Raw genomic sequence first — 15,694 nt, 5'->3', positions numbered from 1 at the left:
TGTTTCTATGTTAACGTGATAATAATATATGTTTAAAATATAACCCTTTAAAATGTCCCTTGTTTCACAAACGGAGAATGCGAAAAGAAACTATAACAGAACGCAGGCGACGATTAGAGATAGGAAAACATTAGCGTCAAGAGAAGCTTCTTACGAAAACTCTTCGCAGCAGGTCAAGCATATGTCGCCTTGAGTCGTGTAAAATTATTAGATAGAATATTAATTGGAGAACTGGATTGCTCGAAACTCACTGGAAAGGTTCCTTGCAATAACGTAGCATTGCAAGAGATGGATAGAATGAGAAATTATAGACCACCATCAGCTTCATAAATTTGAAAGGAAAAAATGTTAGTAATGTTTATAAAAAGCAACTAAAGTAAATTTTTCTTTGTTGACCTAAGTAGGATTTGACTAATTTTTTTTTTTTATTTTACTTGTATTTAGTTAAAATTAAACGATTGCAGGAAAAAGGCTTAACAGTGGATTTCACTTAATAATACCAGAAGCACTCTGGAGATGGACGAACGCATACCAACAATAGAGCAACAACTCAATCTCTAAAAAATCCCGGTTTCATAAATAACAGAGGAATAGTATCTCGTCCGGTACAGCTCTGTTTGGGATGCCATAATTTACCTGATGTGACACACAATAGCCAGACTTCGCTTTTTACTACCGAAATACAAACAGACGGAATCCTGGTCACTTTCATTTTGCAGCTTGCGAATAAAAAATTTAATGTGCTAGTCGACTGTCAAGCTTATCAGACGCATTTCAAAGTTCGCATTAGAAAATTCACTGGAGATGAAATGGTAATAGAGAGAATAAGGATATATATCAAGAATGTTTTAAGGAAGAATTCGACATCTTTCGAAAGACCACGATAACTTCTTTTCGACTAAATGCTATGGTAATATAACATTTTATTTATACATTTTGGTCTTATATAAAACTGGAATTCAGTTCTGGTATGTTGGTTTGACAGTAAGTCAGAAACATTTAGTTCAGATTATAGCATTACATAACATTATAAAACACGAACAACAAAAATTGTTATTGATATTAAAAATACGCTTGAATAATTTTTGATTAAAACTTTATTAGCCCAAGGGGGAAATTTGCAAAATAATACGTATCTCAGTGTAGCATATTTTTTCTTTACAAATTTTTGGTATAATATTTATTTGCTTGCAAGACTTATTGACTCAAAAGGTGTTGGCCCAGAAGGGCTATTAATTTAGTTTTGGCATTTTCCGACGAAAACTTTAAATGTCTGTTTCACTTTTTAAATTGTTGCAATCAAATATTATCAACCTCTGTTATATTTAAAGAAATTAAATAATGAAGAATCTGTCTAAATGTATGTATGTTTCTCGCATTGTGATAAAACGACGGTACCTACAGGCATCAAATTTCGATTATCCTCCACCGAATACGGGCATCTGAAAGCACTAATTTGGAATTTGTTTTATGATCGATTTCATATTTTGTAACACTTTAACGAATATACCCAAGGATTTGAAAGCGAGCAATGGCAACACTGTACGGAAAAAAGAAAACATTTTTTTATCTCCAGCGCGTGAGACTGTGTATCGGAAATTGTAAAGTTATGCTCATTTTAAAATTATTTTGCCATATTGCTGTTGAATCGAATTTTATGGTTTAAGTGCGAAACACATGATATTTAATACATAAAGGTAACACACAAAATGTAATGTAAATGTATGGCCTTCGGGCATAATGTAAAATCTGAAAGCATTTAGATTTTTTTAAAAATTTTATGCTGTGTGTTTTGAATTAAATTACATCACTGATGGTCTGAAGAGGGAAATTTCACGTTTAATATATGCAATGAGCATCAAAATGGATATTTATAAGAAATTGTTAATATTATTATTTTGCTTTACCGAAAATATTTTTATGAACTAACTATGTTTTAATTTTTAGGGTAAATTGGATGTATCAGACCGGTATGGTGCGAAGATGCATCGATCACACTGCTTGACTGTCAACGTGGGTCCCTGTATTCTGATGACTCGGAAGTATGTTATATTTACGGCTTATGTATCCATGATAGCAGTATCAATTTTCCTGCTGTATTGCGCCATTTGGTTGCCAGATCTTAAACTCTGGTGCAAATTTGGGGAATCGAATCAAAAAGGTGAGTAATCTATTGAACGTTTTCACAAATTATTTCCATCAGACTGCTCTGAAAGGAAATCGAAAATTAAGTTTTCCTGTAAAAATATTACCTAAGGATTATTTAAGTTTTAGAAATGCAGGTAAACTGTAATTTAATGCATAGGTAATCATCGGAAGGAATGCTCTTTAAGCTAATAAAAAACTCCGCACGATAATAAACAGTTGATAGTAACTTAGAATGAAAAAAACTGTATAGTACAAATGTACAAATTTGCGTACATATTTTTACATACATGCTATATAGAAGAATAGCATGTATGTACGTTGTTTGATCCATTTTTAGCTCAATTCTATAATTTATTCTATAATTTAACGTTTATTTTAATCATTGATATTATCAGATAAAAGTATGCTATATTTAGTAGAGATGACCTTTCCTGGTTTTAATCTTTTTAATGGTGCAATTTCAGACGTAACGTCTCTGTTTCACTATCAGTTATGCAGATGATAAATTTGCTTAAGGAAACAATTCTCCATTAAATTGCAGTTTTAAATAAATTTTGCTTTGCTGCCATCTAGGGGCCATTAAAGGAAATACATTTTCACTGCATCGCAGTTTAAATAAGTTTTAATTTGTCGCCATCTAGCGACAGTTAATGAAACCAAAATGTAAGCTCTTTTAAATTCTTATTCATTGCGTTTGTTAAATATATCACTTTAAAATTGTATGGTTCTCAGAAATGCTCAGATTAAAATTAATTACAAAAAATGACTATATGAGGAATAGTTTTCCAGTACATGAAATATTTAGGCAGGCATGTCAATGCAAAATATATAGATATGACACACAAAACAAGACATTAAGTTATATCAACATTTCAATAAATCGCATATAACGTAATTAAATAATATAAAAAATACACGTAAAAAAAAGATAAAAATAAAATCTGAAAGGTTTCAGATTTTAAATTACGTCCAAAGGGCGTTTTTTTAACATTTTGTGTGTTACGTTTATTTATTAAATATCATGTTCTTCGCACTTGCACCATAAAATTCATTTCTAGAGCAATATCGCAACATAATTTTAAATTGAGCATATTTGCAGTTAAAAATGATGTTTCAAAAGCCATCTGCGAAATTCTTTATTTTATTAGCCCAAAGGGGCGTTAGCCAAGAAGGGCTATTAGCCTTGAAATGGCATTTTGTGTTGAATCAATTAAATGCGATGTACCATTTTTCAAATTGTTGCTACCAGATGTTATCGCCCTGTGTTGTATATATTTAAAGAAATTAAAGAATGAAGAATCTGCATGAATGTGTGTATGCTTCTCGCAATGTGAAGAAGCAACGTTATCTAGAGTCATTAAATTCTGAATAACATAGTCCTCCTCCCGAACATGGGCACCTCGGAATCTGGAATTTGTTTTAATGTCGGTTTCATAATTTTTAAATTTTGAGGAATTTTTGATCGAAAAATTTAACAATTTCAAAGCAAGCAGTGGCAACTCTGTAGAGAATAAAACATTTTTATTTCCAGCATGCAAGACTGTCTATTGGAAACTCTAAAGATATGCTGTTTTTAAATAATTTTAGTCCAAAATGAAGTTAACCAAAATACTCTCGAAGCGTGTACGTGTTTGTAAATAAAAAAATCTGATGTGTACACCACATGACTTCCTGTACGGAATATTAAATTATACGCATTTTTTCTTGCATTTTATTTAAACTTATTGGATTGAATTAAATCGTCTTCGCCGACAGCGCATAAACCACAATAGAATAAATGCATTCTTTAAAATTCACTCTATTTGTTTACCATAGCGACACTCTGACGCTAGGTTCACTTAACAGTATATATAATACTTAATATTTCGTTCATATTATAACTCAGAATGCATAATATTTATATCATTTAAAGAATTATCTAATCGTTGCCACATATTCTATTCAAATACTATAATAAAGCTAAAACGATGTATAAAAGAAATTAAGCAAACAAAACAAAAAAGAAACAGTTTTTCACAGACGATTGAGTATTTCTCATTCATTTAATTCAGTTCTCACTTCGCGACAAGGCAAAAATACATAAAAACTCAAAATATCTGTATTAAAAATTACGAAGTAACTCTTAAACACTTATTTCCTCGAAAAAACTCCAGAGAGGATTAAGCATGATTTAATTTGCAATATTAAATGAATACGTTATCTTTGCTGTTGCGAAGCTAAGTTTCTCTAGATTGGCAACAAATCTACTAGTCTGCTGTTTCAAATGTAAACAAGCAATGGCCGCCTTCAAAAAAAATATTAGGCTTAGCGGCACTTAAACAACTTTAATATTGTTGATAATTCTAAAAATATTGCAAACAGATTTACTAAAGGCATAAAAACCTTAACCGGAAGATAAGAACAACATAATTCAATCATTTTTAAAGCAAAAAATGTACAATTTATAAACATATAAGAGTAAAGAAACTGAGATCACTGAGCCGGGTAACAAAGTGGATATATATATAAACATATTTATATACGTTTGGTGCGGTCGATTGCAACCAAAATACGAGGTGCACATCTACATATTATAGCAGTCCTGTATACAAAATTTCAACGTTCTGAGGCTACTCGTTTTTGAGTTATGCGAGATACGTATGTACATAGGTACGTACATACGTTCGTACAGACGCCACGAAAAATTCTCTTCAGAATTCATTTTAAGGCAGTTTTATAATTTTTTTGGAGGAAAAGAATCTTTTATTCTGTCCTTACGTACAGATATCACGCAAAAACATCCTTAAATTGCATTTGATAGCGGTCAAAATGGATATTTTCGTTGAAATATGCTGCCTGAAACTTTTCGCGATTACAATACTTCGTTTTTACTTCGTACAAGGAAGTAAAAAGGCCCGTTTGGGCTTAACACAAAATGCCGAAAGCTTTCAGATTTTCTTCTTATTTATTTATTTATTAATATTATTAAGCTATAAAACTGTCAGAGTTTCACATCTCTCTGTATCTTATGTTATAGGTTCACAGTTATTGTTATTGTTCCCCGAACTGATGACGATAGCACACTAAAACATTGTTTACAAATTATAAACTCGATAAGTTAAATTGTCAAAAATGTGAAACTAATACAAATGGTGACAAGAGTTTGATGATAAGTAAAAAGTGAAAGACGCCATTTGTAGCTCTAACCGTAATAACTCATGAAGATCTATCAGTTCATTGCATTCTTTGCAAACTGGAATCAATATTTTTGCTATTCTCTCTAACATCAATTTCTCTCGAAATTTTTTCAGGTAAAAATGTCGACAGTTTTCTAGTGCTGCGTGAAAAAGAACGAGCATCCTATGATAAATTAATGCGATACATCCTACATCCCCAAGCCCCTTGCTTGACAGTGGCAACCATTGGTGGAAAGAAGAGACGAAATAAAATGCTCGATGGTGATAAAGTTATATGCCTGGAACCAGGACCTGGACTGAGTGAAGAATGCATAGTGTATTCTTTTGGGTATTGATGTTTTAATATTTATTTAAAAATAATAATGTAAATTTTTCAGTGAAGATTTAATGATTATAGAGGGCAGATCACAAAATGGTAAACCAGATACATAGACTGTGGCCCCCAATTTTCTCCCAAGAAGATATGAATACAAGTCTGTACACAGACTTTTTCAAACGCTTCTTTGTATATAACAAATAGGTTTTCAGTTTTTAGCTGTTTAAGGCTGAGATTAGATTTTATTATTTATAAAAATCTTTATGAAAAGTGTTTCGTTTTCTTGGTATTTAAGGTTTAGGTTAGCATAATCGGGGGACCACACAGTTTTCGAGTGTTGCTTAAATGACAATTTAATTTCAAATATGTTTGTTTTGCTCTTTATTTGTAATTGCTTTTAAATAGGGAATTTGCATGCAATGTTTTTAGACCAATTTGTTTTTTTGAATGGTCAATTTGCATAATGTCAATGTTTCCAACATTTTATGGTTTTTTTTATAGTCAATTTGGTACAACGTAATGTTTTATTCTTTTTTCTAAGTGTTTCAAAAGCGTGTAGGGAAAATTCTGGATAAATTTGAGATTCGATTTTTCGGTTTTATATGAATGTTAATGTTTTAAATGAAAATTTAATTGAGTCTTCTTTCATGTTTTTTCTGATCTCAAATGAACCAGGACTACGAAACGTGTTTTCGAAACGTATTAATTGACTTTTACGAAACTTTAATTCATTTTCCCCTAATGAGTTCTGAATTGGAGTTTCAGTAAAAGGAGATTAATTTTGATATTTTTGTAAGTTTGTATATGTTTCCTTTTCAAATTTTTATTTTTCGAGTTTGTTCTACTAATCAATTCTTATTTTAATTTTGGTATGTTTACATATTGCGTTAAACATCTTATACACGGTTGCAGTTATTAATATTGTTGAGGAATTGCCTTGCTTTGATTCCAATTTACTTTTAACTTTAGATGCTTTAAATATATAACTTTGTATATAGCTAGCTAACAACTAAAAAATGCGAGAATTATACTCGTACACCCAATTCTTTTTTTTACACAATTTTGAAACCAACAAGAACAAATACACGTTTTTAAACGAATTTTTTGTTCTAGCACAAATCTCCCCCTCCCCCACTATTTTTTTTTTTTTTTTTTTTTTTTTTTTTTTATAATTTTTTTAATTCTAATTTTGACAGTGGGATCAGAAGCCGGCTGGTTTGTGCCCACACTCATGTTAGTGGCCTGCTTCATCAAAGAACATTAGAAGTTCTTTGACTTCTTTACTTTGTTTACATGGCTTTTTTACTTTGTATTCCAGTGTTTACGGGGAGTACCCGAATATTTAATACCGACGAAACGGGATTATTCTGGAAGAAAATGCCTGAAAGAACATACATAGCAAAATCTGAAAAATCAGCTGATGTTTTTGAAGTAGCCAAAGATCAAATGACGTTCAATTTATCCTGTTCTACTGAGCCGATTGACGAAATTTAACTTGCATTTTTCATGTCTCGAAAGCGCGATTTAGGATATATATTAGGTTTGTATATAGCATTGTAATAGCATAGGTATTCTGACTCTAAATCGGACTTTTTCTGAAATGACATACCAAATATTTTCCATATTTTGATTTTACAGCGCAAATCCTACCAGTCAACGATATTAAGCTCCAAAAAAGTCGTAAACAATTCTTAAAATTTTAGTTGCTTCGTGTTAATTGAATTTGGTATATGTATATTAATATTTCTTTTATATTAAACTTTAAACTTATTTAATTCCTTCTCACTTCGAAATTTAAGTCCAACCCAAATAAAATTCGCGATGTTTTCTGATTTGTTTTTAAAATTCGTATTTTTTAGTAAATTTTTAAATATTAATCTATAAAATTTTTATCACCATCTTAAAGTAGATGCATTTCTACGCATATCTGAACAAAAAAAAAAAAAAAAAAAAAAAAAAAAATACAAATTACAAATTTTTGTTCAAATTTTCAAAAATATATGTGAATTTAGATACTGGCGCGTTTTGAAATTTGGCTTGTTTTTTATAAGCGATAATAAGGCAAAATGCGCCCTATGCCCTTTATTAAAATTATTTGAAAGGAACGAAGCACCTTTTTATTGGAACGAACCCTTTTTTTCTGCTCGTGCCCACAAAAAAAAAAAAAAAGAAAAAAAAAAAGAAAAAAAAAAAAGAAAGGGAAAGCAAAATAAGTTGCTAAGAATTAAGAATTTCGCCAGGTGAATGATTCTTGGCGAAAACTGAAAAAGTGCGCCAAGATAAATTTTTAAATTTCTCGATAAGTTTCTCATCAAATTTTACAAAATATAAAATTTGAGTCATGGAATCTCTAAATATGGAAAACATCGACATGCATTTCAGGAAAATTCCGATTTTGTGTAAAAATACCTGTGTTAGAACAATGCTATATCCTAAGTCGCTCTTTCGAGACTTGAAAAACGCAGATTAAATTTCGTCAATCGGCCCAATAGAACGAGAGATATAGAACTGTTCCTTTTTTTGTGCGAAATGTACGCATCAACATTATGTTACAAATCTGATTCGATGCTACGTGCCCTGAAGTTTATTTAAAACCAAACTTTAAACAAATTATGAAAAATAATTATTTTAATTATTTTCTTTATAATTTTTAACTTTTAAGAAGTCCGAGTAAATTCTTTTAATATATGATAATAATAAAATTTTATTAATTTTGTGGTTTCGATGTTTAAATGTAGCATAGGCAACATATTTTTCAAAATTTTATTTAGAACAGTATTTTTTTAGAAATTGGTGCATAAATAGTCTTTTGAAATGAGCTGAAACCTGAAGTAGAAAAAACAGAAAATATTGAGGTTGTTTTTAGAGTGGATTAGAGAAAAGTTCTGGAATATAAAACTTTGTCCAGATGTTACGTTATTTTTTTATAGTTGCATTGCACTGTGTTTAATTTTAATTTTACTTTTAGCGTCAAAAATTTTTCAAAAATTAATTTTTCTTCAATTAATTTTTAGGTATGGTAGCGAACTTTCGGTAGCAAGGATAAATTTCACATGAAACGAAGATAAAATATTACTTCAAGCTATTTGGTACCATTAACATATAATACTAGTTTCATACTGTTAGGATTTCATACTAGTTTATGATGCCTAAGCACGTCAAACTCTATAACAGTTCTGCTTATTCAGTAATGCTCAAGGCCTTCTTTCACATTAAATGCAATATGATGATATTCGTTAATGATGATTTTAAATGTAATGATTATTTAAAAATATTATTGCATAGATAATGAGAGAAAGCTAATAAAAAATAACTCATCTTGAGAATGGATAACTCTTAATACTGGAATACTTGAACAACCAATAAACTGAACACACACAACATTTCAAGGTGCATCAATATAATTTTCTTCGATTTTTCTTGAATTGTTGGAAGATTTATTGCTAGAAAATTATTATCAGTACATCAACGAAATAAGACATAATAAAAATGCGAGCCAAATGGTACGTAATATCTATCTGAGTTTTGAATCTGTACAAAAATTGCGTGGTAACTTTATAAGTATTTCATCGCGTAAATATAACGCATACATGTTTATGAAACAAAAAATGGTAGAATTTATTTACATAAATATAATATTGTTGTTTTTTACGAGTTCGTGGATTTGGAGTAATTGATGATAACGCTTGATGAAGAGTCAAAACACAATTTATTCGCGAGTAAGCACACAGGACAGTTCGAAAGACAAGTTTACAATCGTCGATAAACTATGATAAACACTCTGAAATAGTCAGCAATAGAGCTTTCAGGATATAACGGTGAAGACAACGTCATGGCAAAGCACTGAAGTACAGCTTTCGACTTCGTCTATCGCTCTCAAGCTAATCTCTGAACCCAAGACACACTACTCCCAGGACAGGCAGGCTATATATAGCTTTAAACCACCTTCGAGAATATTCTTGAGAAAACCGCTAAAAATTGTTCTAGAATATTCTCGCACTGTCTATGGCATACTGCAATTTTGTCCCCAAATATCGTCAGATGGGCGATTTCGCGCCAAATGTGGCAACCCTACCACTTTCTGGTAACTTTAATTCCGCTTTGTGGGGAAGCTATCTCACCTCAGCTAGGTATTTCGCAATAATATTATGCATTAAAATTTAAAAAAAAATAAATGTGTTTATTTAAAGCCACATATGCCGTGTGATGGTAGGCGGCACTTCCAAACGTCATGTTTACGTTTAACTTCCCAGTTATGTCGATCTTGTCACCAGACGCAGTCTGAAGGGTAACACAGGATGGCGTCCAAATAAGTTTATCTTTAAACTGTTCAGCTAAATCTTTCCTAATGATGGTAACATTAGCTCCTGTGTCAATGATCATATTGCAAGGAACTCCATCGATATTCCCATTGATGGACAGTCCGTTATTGTTGCCATTCACTATAGAGATCTTAAGCGCTTTAAAACAGGGTTTTTCATTATTTGGCAACCTCCGTTCCTTGATATGGTCATTAATTTGTTTCTTGCGTCGTTGCTCAGAAATTGTCTCAATTTTCGTACCCTGGGGTGTTCTGCAATTCTTTCGTACGTGGCCTTCAGCTCCACAGTTCCAGCACTTTGGTTTCTTGTCAGTCCTTTTCCTTCCCGTGGCATTTAATTGTCTGTTTAAATCGTATGCCTTATTTTCCGTGCTCTGGGGAGTTCTGCAGTTCCTTCGTAGGTGGCCTTCAACACCGCAATTCCAGCACTTTAGGGTCGGTTTCTTTTCACTGATATTTCTTCTTAAGTCATTGAGTTGTCTGGTTATATCGTCTAGACGAACAGTAACTTGATCCCTTGGTTCCTGGACATGAGCAGCTCTGATTGGGTGGCGGTCTCTACGAGTGGCTTGCTGGGCTGCCTCAAATTTCATGGCGTACACTAAAGCGCTTTTCAGATCTTTAACATCCGCCATTCGCAGTGCTTTCTGTATTTCATGGTCCCGGATGCCATCGATGAAATATTGCAGGGACAGTATTTCCCTTGTTTCTGTCGGACACTCCGAAAAGGCGTGATGTGACAGCCTTTCAACATCCGTGGCGAGCTCCTGAAGTGTTTCGGTGAGCTTCTGTTGACGGGATTTTAATTGGAGCCTGCTGTAGTCTTTTAAACATTTCTCGCCGAAGCGCAGCTCCAAAGCGCCGGATAGAGCTTCGAAAACTAGCCTTAGATTTTCGGGAAGCGTCTGCAGGATATCCGCTGCGTCTGCTCTCAGAGAAGCGGCGAGATGACAGGCCTTAGCTTGGGAATCCCATCCATTCGCATCCGCAACGATAGAAAACTGGGTCTTATACACTTGCCAGGACGTCTTCCCATCATATGTGGATAGCTTCAGAGATGGACGAGCAGGCATCGGTAAGAATTTAAAATCATCACTCCCGCTCCCTGCCGACGCTACGAATTTCTTTAAAGTATCCATTTCTTTGGCAACTGCAGAAACTCTCTCATCAATTTGTTGTTCGATTTGTTGTTTAACGGAACAAACTCTTCCTTCTATTTCTTCTTTGACTGAATCAACTTTGTAACCTATTTGTTGTTCCACGGCCGAAACTCTGTCTTCTATTTGCGCTTTCACAGAGGAAACGTTTTCTTCAATTTGTCCAACTTTAATTTCAACCGCGTCTATTCTGCCTTCCATAGCCTCAAATTTATTTTCTATTGCGTAGGTAATTTCTCTTTTCATTTCGTCCTGACCTGCTTTCATCTCGTCTTTAAGAAATTTCATTTCTTCCTTAACGGATATTTGACCAGCATCCATTTTCTCTTTAATTTCTTCTTTAAATGATGTTTGGCCAGCTTCCATCTTTTCTTGTACAGCTTTTATATCTTCCTCAACGGAGTTGACGGCTCCTTCCATCTTTTCTTGGAAAGCAGCAAATGCAGTCATCATTTGCCTGAATTGTTCTTCCATCGCTCTTGTTATTGGCATTCAATATCCCACTTCTGACACCAAAAATTGTTGCGTGCGTACGGGTTCGTTACGAAAAGAATGCACAAGTCCGATGAAAAAATGAACAAAATTTATTATTATCACAACAAAATGCTTAAATTTTCTCAAGTTATGATGCAGTATTACAATATCTCACAGTAGTTATCTTTTAACTACTCAAATGTCCAATAGAACGTAATTCAAAACAGCTAAAGAACGCTAATCCGCGAATTCGCTACAATCAACAACAGCAGTTTTCTAAACAACAACAAACTAAGCAACTACTACAAACTGAGATGTTTTCCTCCTTTTATAAGATTTTAAAATCACGCGCTAGAATTTTCCAGCACTTTCTCGAAATCAAAAAGAGATATTTATTTATTTAATGCACGCGCTCTTGTATTTTCAATTTTCCGGCTTAGCTTTCTTTTAATATTCGTCACGCGCTGCACTGCGCGAGAAATAAAACCATTTAATTTATAATTGAAGTAACATTAGGTTTTTAAATACCAAATTCGTAACATTACATTCCAAAGGAACGTTTGTGTGTTACCTTTATTTATTAAATATGTTCTTCGCACTTAAACCATAAAATTCAATTCAACAGCAGTATCGCAAAATATTTGAAAGAATTTCCGATACACAGTTTCACGCGCTGGAGATAGAAAGTTTTTTTTTTCCCCCTCCGTTTAGTATTGCCATTGCTCGCTTTGAAATCGTTGAGTTTCTTAATCAAAAACTCATAAATGCTTTACAAAATATGAAATAGATAATAAAGCAAATTCCACATTTGGGCTTCCAGATGCCCATATTCAGGTGGAGGCCTACGTTATTCAAAATTTGATGGCTCTAGGTACCGTTATTTTATCACAGTTCGAGAAACATACATTCATTTATGCAGATTCTTCATTATTTAATTTCTTTAAATATAATACAGGGCTCTAATATTTGGAGGCAACAATTTAAAAAGTGATTCGCCGTTTATAGGGAATCAACGCAAAATGCCGAAACGAAATTAATAGCCCTTGTGGTTAAATTGCCCTTTTGGGCTAATGAGCAAATAATAAATTAAAAAATTGGAATTTAGTAAAATTATGAAAAATAATTAAGTTATTGGAGTCTGCGAAATTACAAGAACTGAGTTGGAAAAATTATTAAATATAAAAAATACACAAAATACAAATATAAAATGCAATTAAGAAAAAGTTGTTTTATCACTGTCAGATTCAAACTTTTTGAGGAGGTGATAGGATCTCAGAACGATGCTACCTCTTTTTTCTGGCATTATCAGTTGTGTTTCTGTTCGCTTCCAATTAGCTGAGGCACCGAAATGAATTATTTTAAATTACTTGTCCCTGTAACTTCATATGTGGTTTGTTGAATTTAATTACTTCTGTACTTTAAAAGAAGACTCAACTAATGAGTATATCTCAAGAATTCAAAACTTTTTATTATTACATTTTTAAACAGTTCACATAACATTCAGCTAGCACAGTAACACGTGCATCACAACAACGGAATCGCATAGCATGAGCGCCATTAAAGTTAAAGTTATTTTAAATATACATCACATCCCTTCCTCCAGTTTATAAACAATAATAAAAATACCAAATAATATCAATACAAGTATATTTACAATATGACATACAATAACAAAAAAGTTACATAAAAATTATATATGCTTTCTATCTCAACAGTATCAAAAATGTAAATCTTCTGTGAAATGGCACGACTAGAGTGCCAAGTGAATGTGTCCACAAATATCAATTGAAAATAAAAATGGAATTAAAACTGCCTCGACTGCCAAGTTCTTTAGATATTACCAAGTTAGCATTATTAGCATACTACGCAATCCAAATTCTTCTTCAATATGGATATAAGCATGCATCGACACTGCTCCCGACTTTTCCTTGTGCTTTTATTATTACATATATATATATATATATATATATATATATATATATACAGAGAGAGAGAGAGAGTGGAAGCACGGGTTATGAATTTCACGAACAAATCGCTTCAGAGTGATACCTAAGTTACGAACACTAAAGTTGGCAATATATGATTTTAAATTGTGTTTTGAGGTAACCTAAGCCACACAGTTAACAGTCAGAAACTGCTGAAAATATCATTTTAATACTTTTCATTGCTTTATTCTCATTAACAAAGTCTGGCAGTAAGTGAGTGAGAAAGAATTTTTGGCGCAAAACCAAAAATGATTATAATGCGCCAAACACGAGGCAGATGAAATCATGAATGAACGATGCTTTGAAATTGCTTACCAAATTCAGAGGATGAAGTCACATAAAAACAAGGTAAAAGCACACATTAAAATACAATACACAATCTTCAAAACAGATTAGATAATAAAAGCCAGTCTTTTAAATTATAAAATATATTACAATTGACCTCTCTTCCGATTAAACGGTCGAGAGGTAAGTCAAAGATATTAAAATATTTCTAACGAAGATTATTAAAACTTGGACACTCTATTAAAATATGACGGACAGATACACAAACATTACAATTTAAACAAATAGGCTCATTTTCAGCTTTCAGAAGATAGCTATGTTACACTCTAGTGTGACCAATCTTCGGCGAGTCAAAAGAACTTTCTCCTTTCGACTTCTATTAAAATCCTAACACTCAATTCTAGGCTTTACACTTCTCAGCTTGTTCTCAACTTGAACGTCCTAAAGTTGGTGCCATTTTTTCCGTATCTTTTCTTTTGACATAACATATATCTCTGAAAGGGATGAGGCGACTGGACGGTTCAACAGCAGATTTCGCTGTGACATCCGCCAGCTCATTTTTCTTTATTTCTGCATTTCCGGGAACCCAGCAGTACAGGATTTCATATCCACGTCTCGTTAAGTAGTCGGGCAGTAAGATACTTACAAGACCATAAATTCAACCTGGATGAAATTATAGCCACTTTCGGTTGCATGGAGAGGCGTTGAGCGTTTTGACACTTAGAACTTCTTTTGTTACCTTATGATATTACGTTTGCAGGCAAAATCATGGGCCGAGAAATAAACAATGAAGACGCGAAAAAGTTAGAGACATGAAAATGAACTGCGACAACTTCAGAAGAAAGAACGAAAGACGATTTAGGAAGAAATACGTTCCAATGTGGAAGAAAGAAAAATAATAATCTTATGGGGACTCATGTAATTTATCTAACAGTTATTTTTTATTTTAAAGCAGCTTTTCTTTGATTCTCGTTTTCAACTCACGTTTTTTTACCAGAATGTTAATAAGCTAGCTCGCATGTATTCAAATCAAATGAGCTAGAAAGAACTAGTATTTGAGAGAAGGCCTTGGAAGGTGACTTTAGAAGCATGTTATGCCAGCTTGAAGGCCACGTAGCTATCTTGCTTTACTAGTAATTAGATTTCTGTGGCGCTGAGCGCTTCTAGCTATTAGGCTTGTTACGCCGACTTTTACGAGTCAGAGCCATCCTGCGCGTTAAATTATCCTATAAGCCGTTATAAGTTAAACTTACTATATTTAATTTTAAATTCATCGTTACCTTTTTAAGTTAAGCCAAAAGTGTTGGCTCCTGTAAGCATGAATCGATGCCATCTGTGGTTATATTGAGTTAATAAAGGGTTCTTTACACCCTTCTCTGGAGTTTACCGTACTTGAGGATAATTCCTCACCCAGTCGTCTAGTGACTTGTTAGTTTATGCATGCAAGAAACACGAAACGCTATAATCTTAGTTCTTTAATCCGCGAATTTTGTGCAAAATGGAGTAAGATCCAAAGTTTACACGCAACGATACCACTCTGGTAAAGCAGTAACAAGCTAGACCTTAATTAAGTATTTTCAGCGGCAATGATATGTCTCATTTTAGAAACAATATTTTGAAACCTGGACGATAACAATATTAGACAAACTTTGAATAAAGCGGAGGCTCAGTAAATCTCAAACAGAGTCGAATTAAAAAAAAAAAGATAAAGGAAGATGCTTATTAAAGGTAAGTTGTCTGACATGTTTATGAAAAATAATTCTTCATTTAAACGATAAGAGCTTTCTCATCATTCTCCATTTATACCATTAGTTCTTTGTACAGATACAGTA

The 15,694-nt window shown here is 32.8% G+C and overlaps 1 protein-coding gene across 2 annotated transcripts in view; it reads left to right on the top strand.

Annotated features, from left to right (window-relative positions):
• The window catches only part of LOC118195681 (putative methyltransferase-like protein 24), a 101,059-nt gene that overhangs the window by 26,035 nt on the left and 59,330 nt on the right, over positions 1–15,694 (top strand). Inside the window, exons 1-3 of one of the 2 annotated variants that reach the window (XM_085817650.1) lie at positions 722–910; positions 1,948–2,161; positions 5,439–5,652. In XM_085817650.1, coding sequence (XP_085673776.1) covers positions 908–910; positions 1,948–2,161; positions 5,439–5,652 — 431 coding nt within the window. In that variant the 5' untranslated portion in view covers positions 722–907. Of the gene's footprint in view, positions 1–721; positions 911–1,947; positions 2,162–5,438; positions 5,653–15,694 lie in introns of those variants that run through there. The other variant, XM_085817649.1, reaches the window with a different exon arrangement.

This window comes from Stegodyphus dumicola, chromosome 5 (genome assembly GCF_044657685.1).
Source record: "Stegodyphus dumicola isolate Sdum_Otavi_A_Nest chromosome 5, ASM4465768v1".
In the NCBI taxonomy this organism is placed as follows: Eukaryota; Metazoa; Arthropoda; class Arachnida; order Araneae; family Eresidae; genus Stegodyphus; species Stegodyphus dumicola.
The sequence above is the reverse complement of the archived record's forward strand: the minus strand, read 5'-3'. Positions and strand labels throughout refer to the sequence as shown.